This window comes from Anomaloglossus baeobatrachus, chromosome 4 (assembly GCF_048569485.1).
Source record: "Anomaloglossus baeobatrachus isolate aAnoBae1 chromosome 4, aAnoBae1.hap1, whole genome shotgun sequence".
In the NCBI taxonomy this organism is placed as follows: Eukaryota; Metazoa; Chordata; class Amphibia; order Anura; family Aromobatidae; genus Anomaloglossus; species Anomaloglossus baeobatrachus.
The window spans coordinates 12,450,267-12,478,077 of record NC_134356.1 but is presented as its reverse complement, the minus strand read 5'-3'; the positions used below and the strand labels follow the sequence as shown (position 1 = coordinate 12,478,077).

The 27,811-nt window shown below is 42.0% G+C and overlaps 1 protein-coding gene across 1 annotated transcript; it reads left to right on the top strand.

Annotated features, from left to right (window-relative positions):
• The first annotated feature begins 222 nt into the window (after positions 1 to 222).
• TMTC1 (transmembrane O-mannosyltransferase targeting cadherins 1) lies at positions 223 to 26,397 on the top strand. The gene is made up of 20 exons (XM_075343667.1): positions 223 to 533; positions 3,650 to 4,395; positions 8,772 to 8,949; positions 9,145 to 9,218; positions 10,616 to 10,792; positions 11,962 to 12,043; positions 13,003 to 13,106; positions 14,037 to 14,226; positions 18,733 to 18,854; positions 19,201 to 19,368; positions 19,447 to 19,560; positions 19,894 to 20,037; positions 20,153 to 20,261; positions 20,913 to 21,015; positions 21,284 to 21,419; positions 22,454 to 22,598; positions 22,745 to 22,882; positions 24,333 to 24,455; positions 24,535 to 24,612; positions 25,134 to 26,397. The coding sequence occupies exons 2-20, from the start codon at positions 3,827 to 3,829 to the stop codon at positions 25,305 to 25,307; spliced, it is 2,928 nt and encodes a 975-aa protein (XP_075199782.1). The 5' UTR covers positions 223 to 533; positions 3,650 to 3,826; the 3' UTR covers positions 25,308 to 26,397.
• The last annotated feature ends 1,414 nt before the right edge of the window (positions 26,398 to 27,811 follow it).

Genomic DNA, 27,811 nt, shown 5'->3' with positions numbered 1-27,811 from the left:
GAGGCTGCACACACACATGCTGGGAGTTGTAGTTGCAGATAGAGGGTGCACACACACATGCTGGGAGTTGTAGTTGCAGGCAGAGGGTGCACACACACATGCTGGGAGTTGTAGTTGCAGATAGAGGGTGCACACACACATGCTGGGAGTTGTAGTCCTCGCACAGTTGCAGAGCCCAGGCCCTGTACAGGCTGCACTGAGGCTGCGCAGTGAGGAGGCGGCTGATGTGTGTGCAGCTGTGCGGGGAGGAGAAGAGAGACCGAGCGACTGTACCGTGCACCGAGACCGCCGCTGACAGCTCCGAGTCTGCACCGACAGAGGCTCCTCCGGGACCGACAGAGACTGCAGCCTGCACCGAGACCGCCCTGACATTCCGGAGCCTGCACCGAGACTCCTCCAAAACTGCAGGGACCCGAAGAGACAGCTCCGAGACTGCACCAAGACTGCAGCCTGCACCGAGAGACTACAGGAGTCTGCAGAGACCACTACAGAGGTGACTGCCACAGGAGGGACTGGATGAAGAGACAGCACATGTAGGTACACTGCATAGAGACTGCTCATGTATAAGAGACTGCTCATGTATAAGAGACTGCTCATGTATAAGAGACTGCTCATGTATAAGAGACTGCTCATGTATAAGAGACTGCTCATGTATTAGAGACTGCTCATGTATTAGAGACTGCTCATGTATTAGAGACTGCTCATGTATTAGAGACTGCTCCTGTATAAGAGACTGCTCCTGTATTAGAGACTGCTCCTGTATTAGAGACTGCTCCTGTATAAGAGACTGCTCATGTATTAGAGACTGCTCATGTATTAGAGACTGCTCATGTATTAGAGACTGCTCATGTATTAGAGACTGCTCATGTATTAGAGACTGCTCCTGTATAAGAGACTGCTCATGTATTAGAGACTGCTCATGTATTAGAGACTGCTGATGTATTAGAGACTGCTCCTGTATTAGAGACTGCTCATGTATTAGAGACTGCTCATGTATTAGAGACTGCTCATGTATTAGAGACTGCTCCTGTATAAGAGACTGCTCATGTATTAGAGACTGCTCATGTATTAGAGACTGCTGATGTATTAGAGACTGCTCCTGTATTAGAGACTGCTCATGTATTAGAGACTGCTCATGTATTAGAGACTGCTCCTGTATTAGAGACTGCTCCTGTATTAGAGACTGCTCCTGTATTAGAGACTGCTCCTGTATAAGAGACTGCTCATGTATTAGAGACTGCTCCTGTATTAGAGACTGCTCCTGTATTAGAGACTGCTCCTGTATTAGAGACTGCTCCTGTATTAGAGACTGCTCCTGTATTAGAGACTGCTCATGTATTAGAGACTGCTCATGTATTAGAGACTGCTCATGTATAAGAGACTGCTCATGTATAAGAGACTGCTCATGTATTAGAGACTGCTCATGTATTAGAGACTGCTCATGTATTAGAGACTGCTCATGTATTAGAGACTGCTCATGTATTAGAGACTGCACCTATTGGAAGGCCCTGATATATAGAGAGAGGCTGTGGTAGTGACTTCACCTGTATACAAGGGCATTGCTGTATGAAGAGACTGCACTGATAGGAAGAGAGAGACCGTGATGTAGAGAGACTGCAGGTAATGCACATAGAGACAGTCTGGTGCAGAATACATATATAGAGAGAGCGAGATCCCTATAATACCCAGGTAGGAAAGAGTGTAATATAGAGGGAGAAAGAGACAGACAGCTGCTGAAGAGACCGCCTGATACACTGTATGCAACTGCTGAAGAGACCGCACTGATACACTGTATGCAACTGCTGAAGAGACCGCACTGATACACTGTATACAACTGCTGAAGAGACCGCCTGATACACTGTATGCAACTGCTGAAGAGACCGCACTGATACACTGTATGCAACTGCTGAAGAGACCGCACTGATACACTGTATGCAACTGCTGAAGAGACCGCACTGATACACTGTATGCAACTGCTGAAGAGACCGCACTGATACACTGCGTGCAACTGCTGAAGAGACCGCACTGATACACTGTATGCAACTGCTGAAGAGACCGCACTGATACACTGTATACAACTGCTGAAGAGACCGCCTGATACACTGTATGCAACTGCTGAAGAGACCGCACTGATACACTGTATACAACTGCTGAAGAGACCGCCTGATACACTGTATGCAACTGCTGAAGAGACCGCACTGATACACTGTATGCAACTGCTGAAGAGACCGCACTGATACACTGTATACAACTGCTGAAGAGACCGCACTGATACACTGCGTGCAACTGCTGAAGAGACCGCACTGATACACTGTATGCAACTGCTGAAGAGACCGCACTGATACACTGTATACAACTGCTGAAGAGACCGCCTGATACACTGTATGCAACTGCTGAAGAGACCGCACTGATACACTGTATGCAACTGCTGAAGAGACCGCACTGATACACTGTATACAACTGCTGAAGAGACCGCACTGATACACTGTATGCAACTGCTGAAGAGACCGCACTGATACACTGCGTGCAACTGCTGAAGAGACCGCACTGATACACTGTATGCAACTGCTGAAGAGACCGCACTGATACACTGTATGCAACTGCTGAAGAGACCGCACTGATACACTGTATACAACTGCTGAAGAGACCGCCTGATACACTGTATGCAACTGCTGAAGAGACCGCACTGATACACTGCGTGCAACTGCTGAAGAGACCGCACTGATACACTGTATGCAACTGCTGAAGAGACCGCCTGATACACTGTATACAACTGCTGAAGAGACCGCACTGATACACTGTATGCAACTGCTGAAGAGACCGCACTGATACACTGTATGCAACTGCTGAAGAGACCGCACTGATACACTGTATGCAACTGCTGAAGAGACCGCACTGATACACTGTATGCAACTGCTGAAGAGACCGCCTGATACACTGTATGCAACTGCTGAAGAGACCGCACTGATACACTGTATGCAACTGCTGAAGAGACCGCACTGATACACTGTATACAACTGCTGAAGAGACCGCCTGATACACTGTATGCAACTGCTGAAGAGACCGCACTGATACACTGTATGCAACTGCTGAAGAGACCGCACTGATACACTGTATGCAACTGCTGAAGAGACCGCACTGATACACTGTATACAACTGCTGAAGAGACCGCCTGATGCACTGTGTATAAAGTATATAAAATGTGTGTATGTTGTGGGCGTCTGGAGAGACAGCTGGATTGTGGAGAGCTGACAGCTGATTTAAAGAGACAGTAAAGTCAGACCCGGTGTCAGAGCGCAGCAGCTGAGGATTAGAGCGATCCTTTATTCTAGAGACTACATTCAGTTCTTAGACCGCTTGACCTTAGAAGTGTCTGATGACAATGTGACATCTCCCCCATAGACAGCTGGCCTATGGCCGTCACCAAGAATTAGCGAGACAGCCGAATAGTTATGTGTAGAAGACGAGCTGAGTTCTGGGTTGTTAGACCTGAAGGGGTTCATAAACATTCTCAACAGCTTTGGATTTGGGAATCGATGGGAGGTTGGGAAGATCCTGGCTCCTGATACCTCACCATGTAAAGAAATGATTAATGTGGACTCCACTTTGAGAGCGCCTATAATAACAGATATTGTAATATTTTTTTTAGACTCCGATTCTGGAATGCCGGTGAAGGGTAACGTCCGAATTGATGGGCACCAGACGCACCCTGTGGTTATGAGTATGAAACGGTTGGGTTCATTCCTCGAAGAGAAGTAGACCTCTAGACTTGAAAAAATCAAGATGGATGAAGGACTTTTTCCCCTGAAGATGTGAGACGTCACTTATGTTGGAGAGTATGAGAAGCGTTGGCCAAGTCATCCTTGAAAATGTCTCCTATGATCAAAGGCAAGACCCTGGTGAGGAGAAACCATCCAACATGGCCAACGGTTCAAGAAACAACAGCCAAAGACAAGTATCGAGCAACGGCGCCCACCACAGAAGTCATAAGAACCTACGAATGTTGCCCGATGGGCACAGTGTCACCAGCATCACCCATGGAGGCCAATTCGGTGGTGGACTGACACCAAAACCCAACACCAATGGATTATCCAAGGCCCAATATACAGGTCGATCTCCAATTGGCAATTCAAAAGGGAAAACCAGAGACTCTTCCATGGTGGAGAACCTTGGCATCTGGGTTTTCGCAGTGCCAGCTGTTGTTGCTGGTCTGTGCTTTGCCCGGTCTTTGTTGGGTGAGTTTGTCCATGATGATGTATGGGCGATCCTCAATAATCCGGACAGCAGAGGAGAGACCAACCTGAGCACCATCTTTAAGAATGACTTTTGGGGTAAGGCCATGGATGATAACACAAGCCACAAGTCCTACCGACCCCTGTGTGTCCTCAGCTTCAGGTAATTCTGGTCTCTGGGGTGGGCATCCGAATAGTAACGGGTGGAAACCCGAGAACGTCTTGTCTGGTGGCAACTAGAAATTCAGTATAATCCCCCATGGTAGAGAAAAGGGAGACCTCCAGAATTCCAAGAAGACCACAGGTGCCCCCAAAACCTCCTGGAAGACACCACGCCAGGAAGGAGTCTTATGCGTAATCCCAAGGGGCTTCTTCTGATGACAGAGCCCTAGTGTCCAAACTCACAGGGGGGGGGGCATGGTAGAGGGATAGAGGGTCTTTGAAGAAGTGAGGCTTTAAAAATGAGGTCATGGGGTGAAAAACTGAGGTCTGAGACGTCCCATAAATAAGCCCTATACACTTCAGGATTGTGTGATGACTTCGGACGCCTAGCCGGAGATGGCCAACGTATATGACTTCTCTATTGTGCATTATAACTGTGAAAACCGCGTCTTCTTATCTTATTTCTAGGCTGAAATGAGCACAAGACTTTGTAGGCCTCAAGCCTGAGGGAGGCTGCACTACTGAGATTCTTTTGGGTGCAGTGTTGTCATGGAGACCTATTGTCAGCATTAGTGGTGTTGTTGTGGGGACTTTGATGTATATGGCGAGGTGAATCTGTTTCCATGACGACAAGGCACGTTGTCATGCGGTTCCTTCAGATTTTGAGCCCATAAGCTGCAGTGTGAGGGAATTTATAGTCACTGATAGTTGTTTAGGCCTCATTTATGGAACCTGTTGCCCATAGCAACCAATCAGAGCTCAGGTTCCATTTTGTATACAGTTGGGATAAAATAACAGCCGTGCTCTGATTGGTTGCTATGGGCAACAAAGGCACGTGAGGCCTAAACTTCAGGCTTTTATAATTTTAAAAACCTCTGCTTGCTGTCAGTGTGTTGCTCCGGATGCTACATTCCCACCTAACGCACCGTTCTGGTCTGGTGCAGACATATAATATGATTAATATAACGGATATGCCCCCATAACAGCAGAGCCGGCGGTGGTGGGGGGTCCAGCCCGACTGCAGAGGGGGCAGACATTGTTTATAGCAGCAAACATCTGCAACCACTTAAAGGGGCGGCGCAGCCCGGCTATCGACTAGTGAAAATATGGGGTTTGTTTGTGGAAGTGGCCGAACCTCTCGCTCCAGAACGCCAGCGCCCTCCATGCTTACATTTCTGAAATATCTGTCCAGTTAACCCCCTGCGCCCCTGCGCAAGTGCAGAATTAGAACTCAGTAGTATCTTTCTTAAGGACGCGGACATTTTTTTTTTTTCCTCCCCTCTTTGTAGGACCCATAGCTTTTTAATTTCTCCATCCCCACAGCTGTACGAGGCTCATTTATTACACGGCATGTTGTAGTTTTGAAAAATAAAATGTTATTTCATTTTCTTTTTTTTTTTCCATCTTCGCCTATTTTTTTCATAATTCTTCTAAATGTTTTTTTTATTCTTTTACAATTTTTTTTATTCACTGTTATGTTTATTTTTTATATATATATATATATATATATATATATATATATATATATATATATATACACACACACACATTTATATATATATATATATATATATATATATATATATATATATATATATATATATATATATATATATAAAATTTATAATATATCTAGATATATATATAATATAGTGTGTGTGTGTATGTATATATATGTATATATATATATATATATATATATATATATATATATATATATATATAAAAAATATACAGTACAGACCAAATGTTTGGACACTCCTTCTCATCTCTAGAACAACTGTTAAGAGGAGACTTTGTGCAGCAGTCTTCATGGTAAATTAGCTGCTAGGAAACCACTGCTGAGGACAGGCAACAAGCAGAAGAGACTTGTTTGGGCTAAAGAACATAAGGAATGGACATTAGACCAGTGGAAATCTGTGCTTTGGTCTGATGAGTCCAAATTTGAGATCTTTGGATCCAACCACCGTGTCTTTGTAGAAAAGGTGAACGCATGGACTCTACATGGCTGGTTCCCACCGTGAAGCATGGAGGAGGAGGTGTGATGGTGTGGGGGGGCTTTGCTGGTGACACTGTTAGGGATTTATTCAAAATTGAAGGCAAACAGAACCAGCATGGCTACCACAGCATCTTGCAGCGGCGTGCTATTCCATCCGGTTTGTGTTTAGTTGGACCATCATTTATTTTTGAGCAGGACAATGACCCCAAACACACCTCCAGGCTGTGTAAGGGCTATGTGACTAAGAAGAAGAGTGATGGGGTGCTACACCAGATGACCTGGCCTCCACAGTCACCAGACCTGAACCCAATCGAGATGGTTTGGGGTGAGCTGGACCGCAGAGTGAAGGCAAAAGGGTCAACAAGTGCTAAGCATCTCTGGGAACTCCTTCAAGACTGTTGGAAAACCATTTCCGGTGACTGCCTCTTGAAGCTCATCAAGAGAATGCCAAGAGTGTGCAAAACAGTCATCAAAGCAGAAGGTGGCGACTGTGAAGAACCTAGAACATAAGACATATTTTCAGTTGTTTCACACTTTTTTAAGTATTTCATTCCACATGTTTTCATTCATAGTTTTGATGCCTTCAATGTGAATCTACAATTTTTAGAGTCATGAAAATAAAGAAAACTCTGAATGAGAAGGTGTGTCCAAACTTTTGGTCTGTATTGTATATAGATATATATATAATATATATAATATATAATATATATATAGATATATGTAATATATTTTATTTTTTTTTAAGTCTTCAGCAAGGAAAACGTAAGCTGATTCGGATTTTTTTCTATTTTTTTGTTTTTTCACATTTTGTTCTTTTAGTCTTTCTAAGGGACGAGGTAGAACCTGTAATCTAACATTTGCCGGCCTGTACAATATCCGGCAATACTTCAGCACCATTCTCCAGCCTGTAGCTGGCACCACTCGTGGACCAATATGGTGGCGGGGACCTTTAGCGATTGTCATCCATCTGCAGCCTGCAATCACATTTCCTATGGTGTTAGTGGGGGGCATTTACAATCAGGCCTTAAAGGTATATTCCCATCTCCAAGATTCTATCCCAATAGTAATAATATTAGCAAATACCTCCGATTTAGAAATGTAGTGTAGTTTCCCTGATTCACTATGTCACTTACCTCATGTTCAGGGCATTGCAGGACCTTAGTGGCACGGAGATGTGTTGGTAACCTCATGTTCGGGGCATTGCAGGACCTTAGGTATCCTTGTTTACAACCATGCATATAGTCATTTAGGTACCCATGGTTATGACCACGAGCAACTAACTGTGACTATATGCATGGTTGTAACCATGGATATCCAAGGTCCTGCAATGTCCCGAACAAGAGGTAAATGACACAGCTAATCAGAAGAACTATATTCCATTTCTAATTGGAGGTGTGGTGCTTGTCCCATGTTCGGGGCATTGCAGGACCTTGGGTATCCATGGTTACAACCATGCATATAGTCACAGTTAGTTGCTCGTGGTCATAAACATGGGTACCTAAATGACTATATGCATGGTTGTAAACAAGGATACCTAAGGTCCTGCAATGCCCCGAACATGAGGTTACCAACACATCTCCAATTAGAAATGTAGTATAGTTTTCCTGATAAGCTATGTCGCTTTACCTCATGATCGGGGCATTGTGTATCCATGGTTATGACCATGAGCAACACTATATGCGTGGTCGTAACCATGGATACCTAAGGTCCTGCAATGCCCCGAAAATGAGGTAAGCGACATAGCTGATCTGAAAAACTATACTACATTTCTAATTAGACATATTTGCTAATATTATTATTATTACATCTACTACATATCGGGACAGGATCTTGGAGATGGAAATAACCCTTTAAATCCTGCTATCAATGAAAGACACTGACATTTAAGGGGTTAACAGCAGAATTAAGGGAACCGATAATTTGGGTGGCTCCTGTTTCGTGATTCGCCTCAAGGTGACATGATATCGTATTTTATGCTCTGAGTAACCAGATCCCGCGTCTGTGAAAGCCGATACTTGTTCCACTCGTCACCAAACCAGCCCTTCTGTACATCAAATAATAATGAAAAGTTGTCTATAGACTGCGTTCAGTTCTCCATCTCTGCTTTACCTCCGATTGTACAGCAGCTACCTGCAGCAGGAGCCTCCCCCCACTGCCGCAATTGTTGTGCAGTAATAAGCCACGCCCTCTGTATTAGCTCCACCCACTTTTTTGTCAGCCGTAAAGTATAAGCGGCCGGGATGCCTTGAGTCAAATTAAAGGGGTGTACGGAAACCCTTTAAAATCGCTGATTGACATATAATCGAGCCAATCACATTGCAGGAGAACAATTTAGTAAATTAATTATCCAATAACGTTTCTGCTCCTCTTTCCCATAGAGTGAACGTGTACTGGAGCGGCCTGGAGCCATTGTACTTCCATGCGGTAAATGTGGCGTTACATTGTATGGTGAGCGCTCTCCTGGGGTACGTCTGCAGCACCGCCGTGTTCGAGGACAGGAGGCCGGCGGTGGCCTCAGCCCTGCTCTTCGCTGTACACCCCGTGCACACAGAGGCGGTAAGTACAGCAAGTGCCTGGAAAAGGAAAATAATAAATAATACCGCCATTACTGGTCCACAGGGATTGATACCCCACTTTCTCTGCAAATCGAAGAGTTTATATATGTCACCTGTAAGCTGCTATAATACAACAATGATAAAAAACAAATAGCAATACCCGAAATATAAACTTTTTTTTATCGGTTTCTTGCAGGTGGCCGGTATTGTGGGGCGAGCGGACGTCATGTCTTGTTTACTGTTCTTATTGGCATTTCTCTGTTATATAAGGTAAAATATCTCTGTGCTCCATGTCGTCTCCCCAGGATAATGAACTGTAAAGGGCTACAGAATATGTCAGCACTATAGAAATAATGACTATTCTTAATAGATGGGTGACTTATGTAAAAGAATATTTGGTAAAAATTATAACTGCTATAATACTGCTCCTATGTACAAGACTATAACTACTATAATACTGCCCCCTATGTACAAGAATATAACTACTATAATACTACCCCTATGTACAAGAATATAACTATTATAATACTGCCCCCTATATACAAGAATATAACTATTATAATACTGCCCCTATGTACAAGAATATAACTACTATAATACTGCCCCTATGAACAAGAATATAACTACTATAATACTGCCCCTATGTACAAGAATATAACTACTATAATACTGCCCCTATGTAGAGGAATATAACTGCTATACTACTGCCCCTATGTACAAGAATATAACTACTATAATACTGCCCCCTATGCACAAGAATATAACTACTATAATACTGCCCCTATGTACAAGAATATAACTGCTATAATACTGCTCCTATATACAAGAATATAACTACTATAATACTGCCCCTATGTAGAGGAATATAACTGCTATAATACTGCTCCTATATACAAGAATATAACTACTATAATACTGCCCCTATGTACAAGAATATAACTACTATAATACTGCCACTATGTACAAGAATATAACTACTATAATACTGCCCCTATGTACAAGAATATAACTGCTATAATACTGCTCCTATATACAAGAATATAACTACTATAATACTGCCACTATGTACAAGAATATAACTACTATAATACTGCTCCTATATACAAGAATATAACTACTATAATACTGCCCCTATGTACAAGAATATAACTACTATAATACTGCTCCTATATACAAGAATATAACTGCTATAATACTGCCCCTATGTACAAGAATATAACTGCTATAATACTGCTCCTATATACAAGAATATAACTACTATAATACTGCCACTATGTACAAGAATATAACTACTATAATACTGCTCCTATATACAAGAATATAACTACTATAATACTGCCCCTATGTACAAGAATATAACTGCTATAATACTGCTCCTATATACAAGAATATAACTACTATAATACTGCCACTATGTACAAGAATATAACTACTATAATACTGCTCCTATATACAAGAATATAACTACTATAATACTGCCCCTATGTACAAGAATATAACTACTATAATACTGCCCCTATGTACAAGAATATAACTACTATAATACTGCTCCTATATACAAGAATATAACTACTATAATACTGCCACTATGTACAAGAATATAACTACTATAATACTGCCCCTATGTAGAGTAATATAACTGCTATATTGAATCTGTGTTATTCCAGGAGTGTAGAGGACAATCCTCCCCCCGGTTGTTTCCCCGGTACTTCTTCTCCCCTCCTGCTGCTGCTCAGTTTGTTCCTGGGGACCTGCGCCATGTTGGTGAAGGAAACGGGTGTCACGGTGTTCGGGGTCTGTGTGTTGTACGATCTCCAAATCCTGTGTCTGAGGAGGTTTCTGAGGTTCGTCAGAGATGTTTGGATATTTTTTGGGAGTCGGGGTTTTGGATTTGAATGTACAGGGGTCATCTCTTTCTCATGGCCTATTAATATGTTTCACTGTAAATATTAATGATCGGTAATATGGCCGCCTGTACAGATCCCCTGTGGCTTGTCGTCACTTTGTTTTCTGAGATCTGAATGACCAGTTGTCCTCGCCATGCAGAGATACTTTCCTCACTCCATTCTTTGCTTCATGGAAAGCTGTGGCGGCCATATTAGTACCGTGTTTCCCCAACAATAAGACCTACCCTGTCATGATTTTATGGTATTTAGGAGGGTATGGTCAAAATATAAGCCCTACTCCAAAAATAAGCCCCAGCTACAGTCACGGCCAGCATTAGGTTTAGTCAAACAATGCAATTTCTCAAGGCCTCAATCTCTTAAGGACCTCAGCAGTTGTATTCAGAGGGTAAGATTGTTTAAGGACCTTTTGATGACTTCACAGTCATGTGACCAAAGGTCTCTTAATTGTAGAAGTCTAAAAGAACTGAACAGGAGACAGGCCGGTATTCAGGACTGGCATTAGGGGGAAGGGAGGGCAAACTGGCAGATTTCAAAGGGCCCCCATTCTCCTAGGGGCCCCAGTATTTATATCCCGATGATAAGACTGTTTAAGGACCTTTGTGACATCGCGTCATGTGACTGGGCTATCTCCAAAGGGTCTCTTATTTGAAGGACTGTAAAGTTGAAGAGGAGACAGGCGGGGGGGTGTAAAAATAGATGATGGATAGATAATATACATATACAGTATATGTGTGTATATACACACACACAATAGATAATTCGCTAGATACACGCGTTTTACACACAGGGTTTGGAGAATTATGTTCATTTTCCAGAATGTAATATGATTATATTTGAATAAATGTGGATTGTTATTCATAGGGACAAAAAAAAATAAAATGTCCCTTGAAAAGAAGCCCTAGCCCAGCATTCAGAGCAAATAATAATATAAGACCTGGTCTTATTTTAGGGAAAACACAGGTAGTTTCCCAAAAAGAAATATACGTAGGAAAATATACAAAAGAAGACGCAAAGAATTCTATAAGTGTAAGACGTTCTATATGTTGTTGTTACGGCTCACCGACCCCATTATTCATAGTTACCAATCCCTTCCCTCTGACATTTAGGGCCTCATCTGCTCAACAATCCAGAAATGTGTGGGATGTGGCTGCTCCCTTCCTGAGGAGAGCTCTGCTGATTTCCTGCCATGTGAGTGCAACGTGGAATATTGGTGTCTGTTCAGTCATTTATCCTCCTAATACAGAGATTACAAGAATATAACTACTATAATACTGCCCCCTATGTACAAGAATATAACTACTATAATACTGCCCCCTATATACAAGAATATAACTACTATAATACTGCCCCCTATGTACAGGAATATAACTACTATAATACTGCCCCTATGTACAAGAATATAACTACTATAATACTGCCCCTATGTACAAGAATATAACTACTATAATACTGCCCCTATATACAAGAATATAACTACTATAATACTGCCCCCTATGTACAAGAATATAACTACTATAATACTGCCCTCTATAGACAGGAATATAACTACTATAATACTGCCCCCTATATACAAGAATATAACTGCTATAATACTGCCCCTATATACAAGAATATAACTACTATAATACTGCCCCTATGTACAAGAATATAACTACTATAATACTGCCCCTATGTACAAGAATATAACTGCTATAATACTGCCCCCTATATACAAGAATATAACTACTATAATACTGCCCCTATGTACAAGAATATAACTACTATAATACTGCCCCTATGTACAAGAATATAACTACTATAATACTGCCCCTATGTACAAGAATATAACTACTATAATACTGCCCCTATATACAAGAATATAACTACTATAATACTGCCCCTATATACAAGAATATAACTACTATAATACTGCCCCTATGTACAAGAATATAACTGCTATAATACTGCCCCCTATGTACAGGAATATAACTACTATAATACTGCCCCTATGTACAAGAATATAACTACTATAATACTGCCCCCTATGTACAGGAATATAACTACTATAATACTGCCCCCTATGTACAAGAATATAACTACTATAATACTGCCCCTATGTACAAGAATATAACTCTTATAATACTGTCTGTCATGTTTGTGTCTCGCAGGTGATTGTGGTGTTGGGTTTCCGTGTCTATATCATGGGAGGGTCGATGCCATTGTTCTCGGAGCAGGACAACCCGGCCTCCTTCTCTCCTTACATCCTCAGCAGGTATATGGCCGGCGTCCAGCACCGTTCCTCATTGTCCTGTGCCGTGAGAGTTTCTTGTTCCTGCAGGTTCTGGTAATGGAATACGGGGAAATGTAATCCAGTAATGTCAGTGTGGGAATAAACAGCAGAGGTTAATGCCGCGCCAAACTCTATATACCCTTTTTATATCCAGTGTCTATTTATCCCTCTATCTATCTATCTATCTATCTATCTATCTATCTATCTATCTATCTATCTATCTATCTATCTATCCCTCTATCTATCTATCTATCTATCTATCTATCTATCTATCCCTCTATCTATCTATCTATCTATCTATCTATCTATCTATCTATCTATCTATCTATCCCTCTATCTATCCCTCTATCTATCCCTCTATCTATCCCTCTATCTATCCCTCTATCTATCCCTCTATCTATCCCTCTATCTATCCCTCTATCTATCCCTCTATCTATCCCTCTATCTATCCCTCTATCTATCCCTCTATCTATCCCTCTATCTATCCCTCTATCTATCCCTCTATCTATCCCTCTATCTATCCCTCTATCTATCCCTCTATCTATCCCTCTATCTATCCCTCTATCTATCTATCCCTCTATCTATCTATCTCTCTATCTATCTATCTATCCCTCTATCTATCTATCTATCCCTCTATCTATCTATCTATCCCTCTATCTATCTATCTATCCCTCTATCTATCTATCTATCCCTCTATCTATCTATCTATCCCTCTATCTATCTATCTATCCCTCTATCTATCTATCCCTCTATCTATCTATCTATCCCTCTATCTATCTATCTATCCCTCTATCTATCTATCTATCCCTCTATCTATCTATCTATCTATCTATCCCTCTATCTATCTATCTATCCCTCTATCCATCCATCCAGATTGTCCATCTTGTATATCTATGATTTTCTGTGTTGCAGATTCCTCTCCTTCTCCTACCTCCTTGCGTTCAATGCCTGTCTGCTGCTCGGCCCCATCACTCTTTGCTATGACTGGCAGGTGGGCAGCATCCCCCTCGTCCACTCCATCTTGGACATCCGGAACGTGTCCACCCTCCTGTTGTTCGCCGTCCTCCTCTCTCTCGGCCGTCACTGCTTTACTGCTAGCAAGGTATTTTAATATTTCTTAAACAAATCAGTGTCCGTCTGCCATGGAAATTACATCATAAATTTTGAAAAACCACTTTTCTATATTTTACTACTATCATTGCAGTACCCCTCCTGACCATGGGGTGTGCTGTTTAGAAACAGGAGACTTTATCAATACATTGCCCTCTAGTGGTAGAAGTGTGTATTGTAGTTGATTACGTATTCTCTGCAAATTGAAGACTATTTGTATTTATCATCTTTTTCTTGTGTTTTCTCCAAGTGTTAGTGTCCCCTTAAGATTATTGTAGGTGCTGGGACTGTGTGTAACTTGTGATTACCACACCCTGACCAATAGGGCCGCCGCCAGTAAATAACCATCCCAAGAATCAATTCTTCCTCCTTGAGTTTCCTTCTCCTTCGCGATCGTTATCGTCCTGGCAGGAAGCAGATATCATACTGTTAAATAACTGCCTGGAAACTCCATATTTTCCAACACCCTCCATAGAATTTATCTGATTGGTGCGGCACCGCCCGCTGGTGTTTGTATTAATAACCTCGACCCCGGGTCACAGCCACATCATGATTTTGTTATCTTTGGCTCCAGGGTATGGGTCGTACAGTATCACATCCCCCCGCCTCTCCTGTTTAGTAAGAATTTACTCAGAATTTCTTTACATTGTAATTCAATCAATGTCCCCGTCATTCCTGGACTCCCGAAATGTAAATCTGAATAGTGGCACATGGCGGAACGGTGTGAAAAAAAATAAATAAATAAATATATATATATATTATATATATGTGTGTTATTACAACTCTTCTCTTCAGGCTGGAATATCACCAACTTTCCAGCTATGCTTCATTTTATGCAAATTTAACCAAGCCCCGCCCCTGAGGTTCCATCCAACATCAATTTATTAGGTGGTGTAACTATAATTTCTATATGTGAATCATATTGTCCTCAGAGTGGTGCCACATTACATCATGCAGTGCCAAAAATTAAACAAATTGTGTAGGTTTTATATCGTCCTGTACTGTATAAATGTTCCTGGAATGTTCCACCGAGGACAGGCTATATTAGAAGTGATAGTAATACGTCAATATATGTTGTATAAACATAGTGTATATAATATAACACCATATTTACAGTATGTCTCTAATACTGCCAAATTCCGTGATACGGCTCATTTTATGCAAATATTCCCAAACTCCACCCCTGAGGTGTCGTTTGGTTTTTATTAGATATTACTACATTTACATGTAGATAATATTCTTAGTGATGTGCCTTTTACATTATCCTGTATCAAGAAGAAACAAAAAAGTGTGCATTTTTAATACTATCCTGTAAAGTAATAAATATTTCTAGAATGTATTGCAGAAGACGGAACTTATAAGTAGTGCTACACTGATATTCAGTAAGTTATGTATACACACAGAATATGACATATAATTCCATATTTCTGACTGTAATAGTACCAATAGTGACCCCATTTTGTGCAAAGCTTCCCTAACTCCACCCCCGAGGTGCCATCCAGTACTTATTGGGTTATGTGACTATGTAGACAGAATATTGTAATATATATATATATATATATATATATAATATATATATATATATATAATATATATATGTGTATATGTATATATATGTGTATATTTATGTATATATGTATATATATATAATATATATATATATATATAATCTGTGTATATGTGTGTATATGTGTGTATATGTATATAATATATATATATATATATATAAATATATATGTATATACACATACATATACACACACTGTATGTGTATATATATATATATATATATATATATATATATATATATATATATATATATATATATATATATATGTACCTCCATATTTCTGACTATGCTGTAAAATTTGATCTTCAAACTCCACCCCTGAGGTGCCAATCTGATAATTATTTAGTTATGACTATTAAAAACTTTATCTACTGTATATGGGGTTCATATTATCTTTAGCGTTGCTCCTCATTATCCTGTGCCAAAAATAAACAAATAAGTGTGTAAGAAATATTTTTGGAATGTAGTGTAGCAGACAGGCCTTATAAGAAGTGATACATAGCTGTGTATATAGCGAATATCAGTGTATACACAGTATATGTAAACATTTAGGAAATATAATTCCATGTTTCTGACTAGAATACTATCAAAATTGCCCCATTTTATGCAAAGTTTCTCAAACCCCACCCCTGAGGTGCCATCTAGTAATTATTTAGTGATATCAAAGTCTAGCATAGTCATATCTAATCATATTATCGTTAGTGTTGCTCCTCCTTATCCTGTGCCAAAAATAAACAAAAAAGTGTGTATTTTTCATATCATCGTGAAATATGTAATACATATCTTTTGGAATTATCTGTAGTGGACAGGTCTTATAAGTAGGTTTACACTGATATGTTATATATACAATTTATGTATACAGATATATAGCTCCATCTTTATGACTTTAATACTGCCAGAGTCTCAGATATTCCACCCCGTTTTATGGAAATATACCTAAGCTCCACCCCTGAGGTGCCATCCGGTATTTAGTTGGTGATATGACTGTGCTAAACTTTGATATCTACTATATATGAGGATCATATTATCCTTAGTGTTACTCCTCATTATCCTGTGCCAAAAATAATAAATAATGTGTGCATATTTCATATCATCATGTAATGTAATAAATATTTTTGTAATTATCTGTAGCAGACAGGTTTTAAGTATTGATACAATGATATGTTATGTATACCCCAACAGTATATAGATACAGTCATATGAAAAAGTTTGGGCACCCCTATTAATGTTAACCTTTTTTCTTTACAAGTTGGGTTTTTCAACAGCTATTTCAGTTTCATATATCTAATAACTGATGGACTGAGTAATATTTCTGGATTGAAATGAAGTTTATTGTACTAACAGAAAATGTGCAATCCGCATTTAAACAAAATTTGACCGGTGCAAAAGTATGGGCACCCCAACATAAAAGTGACATTAATATTTTGTAGATCCTCCTTTTGCAAAAATCACAGCCTCTAGTCGCTTCCTGTAGCTTTTAATGAGTTCCTGGATCCTGGATGAAGGTAGATTTGACCATTCCTGTTTACAAAACAATTCCAGTTCAGTTAAGTTTGATGGTCGCCGAGCATGGACAGCCGCTTCACATCATCCCACAGATTTTCAATGATATTCAGGTCTGGGGACTGGGATGGCCATTCCAGAACATTGTAATTGTTCCTCTGCATGAATGTCTGAGTGGATTTGGAGCGATGTTTTGGATCATTGTCTTGCTGAAATTTCCATCCTCTGCGTAACTTCAACTTCGTCACTGATTCTTGCACATTATTGTCAAGAATCTGCTGATACTGAGTTGAATCCATGCGACCCTCAACTTAACAAGATTCCCGGTGCCGGCATTGGCCACACAGCCCCAAAGCATGATGGAACCTCCACCAAATGTTACTGTGGGTAGCAAGTGCTTTTCTTGGAATGCCGTGTTTTTTTGCCTCCATGCATAACGCCTTTATATATGACCAAACAACTCAATCTTTGTTTCCTCAGTCCACAGGACCTTCTTCCAAAATGTAACTGGCTTGTCCAAATGTGCTTTTGCATACCTCAGGCGACTCTGTTTGTGGCGTACTTGCAGAAATGGCTTCTTTCGCATCACTCTCCCATACAGCTTCTCCTTGTGCAACGTGCGCTGTATTGTTGACCGATGCACATTGACACCATCTGCAGCAAGATGATGCTGCAGGTCTTTGGAGGTGGTCTGTGGATTATCCTTGACTGTTCTCACCATTCTTCTTCTCTGCCTTTCTGATATTTTTCTTGGCCTGCCACTTCTGAGCTTAACAAGAACTGTACCTGTGTTCTTCCATTTCCTTACTATGTTCCTCACAGTGGAAACTGACAGTTTAAATCTCTGAGACAACTTTTTGTACCTTCCCCTGAACAACTATGTTGAATAATCTTTGTTTTCAGATCATTTGAGAGTTGTTTTGAGGAGCCCATGATGCCACTCTTCATAGGAGATTCAAATAGGAGAACAACTTGCAAGTGGCCAAGAAATTGATAAGGGTGCCCATACTTTTGCACCGGTCAAATTTTGTTTAAATGCGGATTGCACATTTTCTGTTAGTACAATAAACCTCATTTCAATCCAGAAATATTACTCAGTCCATCAGTTATTAGATATATGAAACTGAAATAGCAAAAACCCAAATTGTTATAAAGTAAAAAGGTTAACATTAATAGGGGTGCCCAAACTTTTTCATATGACTGTATATAATATAGCTCCATCTTTATGACTTTAATACTGCCTCAGATATGCCGCCCTGTTTTATGGAAATATACCTAAGCTCCTCCCCCGAGGTTCCATTTATTAATTATTGGGTGATATCTATGTGTAGATCACATATCATCCTGCGCCAAGTCTACACCAAAATGTTGTGTATGTATTATATCATCCTGTAACGTAATAAATATTTCTGGAACCTCCCACAGAGAAGGGGCCATCGGGAGGTCACGGTCGGCCTTCTTTTCCTGATCTTCCCTTTCATACCGGCCAGTAATCTTTTCTTCAGGGTTGGTTTCGTGGTGGCCGAACGCGTCCTCTACATGCCCAGGTACTAATTGACTTTACGCATTTATGACTGTAAATGTCGGTGAATGAAAACATTATTTTCATCAAAAGTCTGGAAACAAGAGATGGTTCCTAATTACTGACTGCAAGCGGTTGTTTTGATAATGGCTGCCGTAACCGCCTACAACATTTCATGTTATTGATAATTTGACAACAGTCCCAATTTTACTGGGACAATCCTGTGACACGAACCATAATAGGGGGGGTTTGTACAAACTTCATCCAAAAGTGTGCGGTTTGTAATTTTTAAGCTCTTGAACACACAATATACGGGGGGCGTGAATACTTTTGTTGGGGTGATTTATGGTTTCTGCTTCTCCCGTCTCCAGCATGGGTTTCTGTATTCTTTGCATCCACGGACTGAAGAGACTCTCCTCCCGGGTGGGTCCTGGAGGCTCCTCTGCCGCCACCTTCTGCTTCCTCCTCCTCCTCGTCCTCTTCTCCTGTAAGTCGGTGTCGCAGAGCGAGTGCTGGCGCTCCCGGGAGTCGCTGTTCAGGTGCGGACTGGGAGCGGTAAAGTGGAGCGCGCCATTGTGCCGTGACCTTCGCTCATTGGTGACTTTCTTCTGCCGCAGATCCGGAGTTCAGACGCTGCCGCACAACGCCAAAGTGCATTACAACTACGCCAATTTCCTTAAAGACCAGAGTCGGAAGGAGGAGGCGATAAAACACTACAAAACTGTCCTACGGTACGTGCGAGTCGCCCGCAGAGCTCACAATCTGATTTGATTCTCCAGTCACCCCCTAAAGCTGAATTCACAAGTGTGAGATGTGTCAGTACTATCCTTCAGAACCTTCTGAGGTTCGGGGTTCGGGCTTCTCTGCAGTTTACAGCGTTTTTGTACTGAGAGCTAACAGGAAGCCAGCAGAATTTTGAATGCAGCTCTGGGTGTGATTGGAAAGTTCAATTGTGCACCCATTATGGGTAAAGCTTCCCAAACCCCACCCCTGAGGTGCCAATCCGGAAAAGTCATAATTTAGCTGTACGGACTGTTTTCTGATGGATTTTTTCTCGGCTGTAGGTTGTACCCGAAGCACCCCAGCGCGCTCAACAACCTCGGCACCCTGACCACCAATGTTACAGCGGCTGAGGAATATTACAGGAAGGCGCTGGAGATCAGCCCGCAGCACAGCCGGGCACTGTTCAATCTGGGGAATTTACTCAGGTACAGGAGTGGATTAGTCCCAACACCAAAGTCCTCAGGGACCCTGAAGACCTAAATGGGCCTGCGCAAGCCGCTCCTGACCCCAGAATCTCTCAGTAGTGCATGTTTTCTGCAGGACTCAGACCAGGAATGAAGAAGCCGAGGTCATTCTGAAGGAGTCTCTTCTCCATGGTCCATACTTTGCCGATGCGTATTCCAGTCTGGGGTCTTTGCTGGCTGATCAGGTGAGTTTGTGAGGGGCTTCTTTACATTCAGCTCTGATGACGTCATGATATCATCGACCTTGCAGAGGACAACCGTCACGTAGGACGCACTTGTCTCTAGGATGAGCTGTTGGTTGAGGATTTCCAAAATTCTCTTATAATTTACTCCATGGTCGAGGACCTCCAGGGTGGCAACAATTCCTGCTTGATGTACCCCACCCCCGCAGAGCAGAGGAGCAACCCTTACTATATATATATACAGACTATCATAAGGGATGTATTAATAAAAGTGCCTCAAAAAAGTACCTGATATTATACAATATTAATACTCAGGAAGTAAAAGCACCCCCCCACTTGTAAAAGCACTTGTATATGAGAAGGAAGTCCAATATTTCAGTCCTAACACCCCTCAGTAACCGCAATTGTCCATCCCCTTCACCTCAACAACCAATCACAAAGTATTGTTGGGAGATACCTCCCTTGAGGTTCACCGCAGGCAAACTCCACCCCCGAGTTACTGTTTAGATGTTATCGCTGTTAACATTCACTCAAATGTCGTTTTATAGAGAACCTTAATATTTTGGGCCCTTTTGAATGTAAGGACTTGGGGAGGGGGTGTTGAGGCCCTCAGGCTTTCGAATTTTTTACTCTTATGTCTCATTCCCTACCCAGAAGAGATATGATGAAGCTGAGGAGGTGTATCTGTCTGGAATCAAGAACTGCCCCGAGAGCTCCGACCTGCAGAATAATTATGGGGTGTTTCTGGTGGATGTGGGTGAGTGGGAGGTTTTTTTTTTTTTAGGGGGGGGGTAGGTTTTCAATGCAGCTATGGATGAGATTAGAGTATGATGTGTGCCGGATCAGAGCGAGGTGGCTGCACATCTTGGGGCGTTGAATTGTGAGAACGTAGGTAAGCATGATTCCGTCAGTACAGTAACATTCTAATATACAGTCTGAAGAATTCAGCTACGGTTGTGACTGAGTATAAGACACATTTGTAATAACGAGTTATTACTACTTACAAAGCTGATATTAATTTCCAGGAGCTCCACAGAAAGCGGTTTCTCATTATCTCCTTGCTTTGCGAATGCGCCCCAATCATCACGTGGCTATGCTCAACCTTGGTCGCCTGTACCGGTCCCTCAACCAAAACTCAGAGGCAGAGATGTGGTACAAGAAGTAAGAACTATGGAGGATTCTGTCTGTCTGCAGCCACCACTAGGGGGAGTTCCCTGTATACAGAGATACATGATAATATCCTGTCTGCAGCCACCACTAGGGGGAGCTCCCTGTATACAGAGATACATTATACGATTCTGTCTGCAGCCACCACTAGGGGGAGTTCCCTGTATACAGAGATACATGATAAGATCCTGTCTGCAGTCACCACTAGGGGGAGCTCCCTGTATACAGAGATACATGATAAGATCCTGTCTGCAGTCACCACTAGGGGGAGCTCCCTGTATACAGAGATACATGATAAGGTCCTGTCTGCAGCCACCACTAGGGGGAGCTCCCTGTATACAGAGATACATGATAAGATCCTGTCTGCAGCCACCACTAGGGGAAGCTCCCTGTATACAGAGATACATGATAAGATCCTGTCTGCAACCACCACTAGGGGGAGCTCCCTGTATACAGAGATACATGATAAGATCCTGTCTGCAGCCACCACTAGGGGGAGCTCCCTGTATACAGAGATACATGATAAGATCCTGTCTGCAGCCACCACTAGGGGGAGCTCCCTGTATACAGAGATACATGATAAGATCCTGTCTGCGGTCACCACTAGGGGGAGCTCCCTGTATACAGAGATACATGATAAGATCCTGTCTGCAGACACCACTACGGGGAGCTCCCTGTATACAGAGATACATGATAAGATCCTGTCTGCAGCCACCACTAGGGGGAGCTCCCTGTATACAGAGATACATGATAAGATCCTGTCTGCAGCCACCACTAGGGGGAGCTCCCTGTATACAGAGATACATGATAAGATCCTGTCTGCAGACACCACTAGGGGGAGCTCCCTGTATACAGAGATACATGATAAGATCCTGTCTGCAGCCACCACTAGGGGGAGCTCCCTGTATACAGAGATACATGATAAGATCCTGTCTGCAGCCACCACTAGGGGGAGCTCCCTGTATACAGAGATACATGATAAGATTCTGCCTTCATTAATGGCTTTCTCTGCTCACTTCTCACTTTAGGGCTCTGCTGATTTCCCGGGATATTGATGTGATCTCTCCTCTTGGAGCTCTGTATTATAACACAGGACAATATGATGAAGCCTTAAGTCTGTACAAGGAGGCGACCGCGCATCATCCTCATAGCGTGCAGATACGCCTGTCACTGGTGAGCGGGCAGCCCTGTTATTTGTCCTCTTGCGGATCGTGTGTAATACTGGGGTGTTGCTTGTGTGGTTGTGACTCTGACCTCTGCACCCCCTGCCTGATATTAGGGTAACCCCTGTTTTCTGGATTTCCTCCTGATTTCTGCAGGCTCAGGTCCAGGCTGTGATGGGTCTCACAGAAGAGGCCAAGGCTCTTGCTCGTCACATAGCGGATGAGGTTTCGGGCTGTACTGAATGTTTCCGGCTGCTGAGTGCAATATACAGCAAACAAGAAGAACATTCCAAGGTGCCGAGTCTTCTACCTAATGCCAACCACACCACTAACCAAGTAGTATTTTAATCTTGGGGGTCCATTATCCAATATTCATGACCCTCATCTATTATCCAGAGCTCCTCATGTTCTAGACCCTACACATACTGCTCATTATTTCTATAGGTACCTGTAATACTGTGGAGGCACTGAGGGAAGCTAAGCACTTTCTGCCGCATTCCCCATAGATCTGATCATCAGGATTATCTGTATAATGCACCAGATATAGGCGGCAGCAGTGAGCCGGGTTATGGTGTTGCTTCTCTCTGATGGACCTTTTTCTCTCTGATGGGCCTTTTTCCGACAGGAACTCTTCTTTGTTGGGCTCATCTCTTTCGGAGGTAGTCTGTTCTCTCTGATGGACCCTCCTCTCTCTTTGTCGATCCCACCTCTCTTAGAAAGGAAACTCATTCTCTGAAGGACTCTCCTCTTTGTCAAGCCCTCCTTTCTATGATGGAGGCTCCTCTTTCTTCCAGATCCTGCTCTCTGATGCCCCTTCCTCTCTCTGATGGACCTTCCTAACTGTGACAGCCCCTGCTTTCTCTGAAGGACCCCAATCTCTCTGTCGAGCTCTCCTCTCTATGATGGAGACTCCTCTTTGTGACATATCCTCCTCTCTGATGGACCTTCCTAACTGTTACGGCCCCCTTCTTTCTCTGAAGGACCCCAATCTCTCTGTGGAGCCCTCCTTTCAATGATGGAAACTTTTCTCTCTGACTGATCCTCCTTGGTCTGACAGGCCTTTCTCTCTCTGATGGACTCTCCTAACTGTGTGGGTCTTACTTTCTCTGAAGGACCTGCCTAAATATGTCGAGCCCTCTCAATCATGGACACTCCTCTATCTGACAGATACTGCTCTCTCTGACAGACCCTCCCCTCATTGACGGCCCTCCTTTCTCTGACTTATCCTCCTTTCTCTGATGGGCTTTCTTCTCTCTAACGGGCCCACCTCTCTGGTGGACCCTTCTCTATCTGACTGGCCCTCCTCTCTTTGATGATCCTCCTCTCTCTGACTGATCTTCCTCTTTCTGACAGGCCCCCCTCTCTCGAACAAAGCCTCCTCTCTCTGACCCCATCCTCTTTGATGGCTCTCTTAATCTCTTAATTTTGACGGGCCCTCCTCTCTCTAATGGGCCCTTTTCTCACTGATGGGCCCCTCTTTCTCAGGGGCCCTTGTCTATCTGACGGATCCTCTTTTCTCTGATGGACACTCCTCTGTCTAACGAGCTTTCGTCTCTCTGATGGCCTCTCCTCAATCTGATTAATCCTCCTCTCTCTTGCAAGGCCACCTCTCTCAGATGGTGTATCCTCTCTCTGACATGTGCTCCCACTCTCTCTCTGACCGACCCTTCTCAATCTGATGGACCTTCCTCTCTCTGATGGACCTTCCTCTCTCTGATGGACCTTCTTCTCTCATTCTCCTAAGGCTCTGGACATGATTGACATTGCTCTGCAGATGAAACCTCAGGATCATCAAATAACCTCAGAGCTGTACTTCACCAAAGGAAATCAGCTGCGGGAGCTGAACCGGCTGGATGAGGCCTTCCAGGTACCTCCCCGGTGTATTATCACCACATAATCTACAGTTATAATGCTCCAGCTGACATGTCTTCCATTTCTTCTCTTAGAGTTACAGTCATGTGGCCGATCTGAGTCCCAAACAAGCCCAGGCCTGGATGAATATGGGGGGCATCAAACACATTCAGGTAGATTGTGATCTATACCTGACAGACGAATCCAATACCTGCTTTTTTCTCATTTATATTTTTTTTTATCACCCAATAACCTGTTGAATGAATTTTCCAGTCGTGCAGCTATTACTGACATGATGGTTCTACACATGGAACATTTTTTATATTTCATTTTGCAATGGGGACTTTACTTTTTTTTACTTTTTTTCCTTAATTTATATATTCATAATATTTGGATACTTTACTGTGCATTTTTTCCCCTGTAACTGGGGCATTCATAGAAGCCCAAGTTACAGGGAAAACCACTCCTGATAAGGACAAAATTCGCTGTGAGAGCTGATCTGGGTCTGCTAGGAGCTACCATATCTGCTCGGCTAGGTGGACCACAGTCATCATAAGTCCTACAAACAACGGGGATTGTCCTCAGTCTTCTGGTTGTGAGGAGGAGACGTGATGTAGCTTAAGATCCATACAACTTGTACAGACGCCTTCACTTTATGATATTATTGATTTTCTCACTGTATATGTCTTCGCAGGGGGATTATATCGCTGCCCGAACCTATTATAAGAAGGCCGCCGCCCTGGACCCCGAAAGCAAGTTACTGAGAGAAAACCTTGCCAAACTTCAACGCTTAGAAAGTAAATTACAGGGGACGAAAGGAAAAGATGGCGGAGGAGAAGAGGTTAAAAGCGAGGAAAAAATCCATTAAAAGGAGCTGAAACACCAAAGATATAGCATTTAGGAGATACGTACGAGACGCTGGGTGGGGTCAGGCCCAGGAGGAGGAGACCTACTGACCCTACGAGATCCTTCGGGCAGAGGATTTCATTGGATCCATGGATCTCCATATCCATCCGAGACCCTCCTGAAAATACAGACATTTCATCGGCCTAAATTGCTTTGCTTTTATATAGCATTATCTTCGTTCAGTGTGTAAAGTACCGCCACCTCCTATTATATACACACAATATAATACAGCAAGCAGAGCTGTAGTGTAAAGTATGGTGGAGCCGACCTCAGAAATGAGGTAGCTGGTAGATTACGAGCTCAGACTTGATGTCCGATGATCTTCGATCACAAAGTCAGTTGAGTGCTTTCCGTCAGGCCTCATTTATCAGTCAGTGCAATATGCATGCAGCAGGGGAATGAAGGAATGCGAAACGCGTGGGTTTTCCGGGTGTCGATATCTTGCATGTTGTGATACGTGTGAATTATGTTGCGTGCGCTCAGATGTGTGATGGACTCCACCGCATGCCGACCGGCAATGTGCTGTCGACAATGAAGAAACGCGTTTCGCTTTTTATTTTATGTATATTCAGCAGGTCCATTGGTTTTCAAAGCACAGACAGAGCCGAAAATAATACCCCAAGCATAAGTTATTGAATGTCCTATACAGTATATAGTATATATTGTACCGCGGTATCCAGAGTTTTATAGCACTGTCCTATTTTTTTACAATAAAATATCTATATATATTTAACAGAGAAAGTCTATAAATTATCCAGATATTTTTCAGCTTTATCTCTATAAAAAGAATGAATGTTCCGGAAGATCCTAAACCTCCAGTGTGAACTGCGCCGGCCGCTGCCGCCAATAAGGGTCCAGTGTCACAGCACGTCGTACATGAGGCGGTATTAATAAAGCTTGTCACGTATCATTTATTTATTGAGCGTCCAGCGGCTGCTGATACAAGGGGGCAATGTCAGTGTTCAGTACAGAATGTGTAAGGGGGAGTCTATGTTCTGTATCGTGGTTGTGAATATAATATATGTCATAGTGCGACGTTACACCAAATAAAGTGAAATGTTTATTCTTTGTATAGAACGTGTCAGTGTGATGTGTAAGTGCTATAATACTGCCCTCTATGTGCAAGAATATAACTACTATAATACTGCCCCTATGTACAAGAATATAACTACTATAACACTGCCCCCCTATGTGCAAGAATATACCTACTATAATACTGCCCCCTATGTGCAAGAATATACCTACTATAATACTGCCCCCTATGTGCAAGAATATACCTACTATAATACTGCCCCCTATGTGCAAGAATATACCTACTATAATACTGCCCCTATGTACAAGAATATAACTACTATAATACTGCCCCCTATGTACAAGAATAACTACTATAATACTGCCTCCTATGTACAAGAATATAACTACTATAATACTGCCCCCTATGCACAAGAATATAACTACTATAATACTGCCCCCATATGTACAAGAATATAACTACTATAATACTGCCCCCATATGTACAAGAATATAACTACTATAATACTGCCCCTATGTGCAAGAATATACCTACTATAATACTGCCCCCTATGTGCAAGAATATACCTACTATAATACTGCCCCTATGTACAAGAATATAACTACTATAATACTGCCCCCTATGTACAAGAATAACTACTATAATACTGCCTCCTATGTACAAGAATATAACTACTATAATACTGCCCCCTATGCACAAGAATATACCTACTATAATACTGCCCCCATATGTACAAGAATATACCTACTATAATACTGCCCCCATATGTACAAGAATATACCTACTATAATACTGCCCCCTATGTGCAAGAATATACCTACTATAATACTGCCCCTATGTACAAGAATATAACTACTATAATACTGCCCCTATATACAAGAATATAACTACTATAATACTGCCCCATATGTACAAGAATATAACTACTATAATACTGCCTCCTATGTACAAGAATATAACTACTATAATACTGCCCCTATGTACAAGAATATAACTACTATAATACTGCCCCCTATGCACAAGAATATACCTACTATAATACTGCCCCCTATGCGCAAGAATATACCTACTATAATACTGCCCCCTATTTACAAGAATTAACTACAATAGTGCCCCCTATGTACAAGAATATAACTACTATAATACTGCCCCCTATGTACAAGAATATAACTACTATAATACTGCCCCTATGTACAAGAATATAACTACAATAATAGTGCCCCCTATGTACAAGAATATAACTACTATAATACTGCCCCCTATGTACAAGAATATAACTACTATAATACTGCCCCTATGTACAAGAATATAACTACAATAATAGTGCCCCCTATGTACAAGAATATAACTACTATAATACTGCCCCTATATACAAGAATATAACTACTATAATACTGCTCCTATGTACAAGAATATAACTACTATAATACTGC

What these genes read in the sequence shown, in the direction of transcription:
- TMTC1 (XM_075343667.1), top strand. Translation starts at nt 3,827, where the DNA reads ATGTTGGAGAGTATGAGAAGCGTTGGCCAAGTCATCCTTGAAAATGTC. An exon ending in AATCTGGGGAATTTACTCAG is followed by an intron (nt 20,038 to 20,152) that starts GTACAGGAGTGG and finishes TGTTTTCTGCAG; the next exon opens with GACTCAGACCAGGAATGAAG. An exon ending in GGCTGGATGAGGCCTTCCAG is followed by an intron (nt 24,456 to 24,534) that starts GTACCTCCCCGG and finishes TTCTTCTCTTAG; the next exon opens with AGTTACAGTCATGTGGCCGA.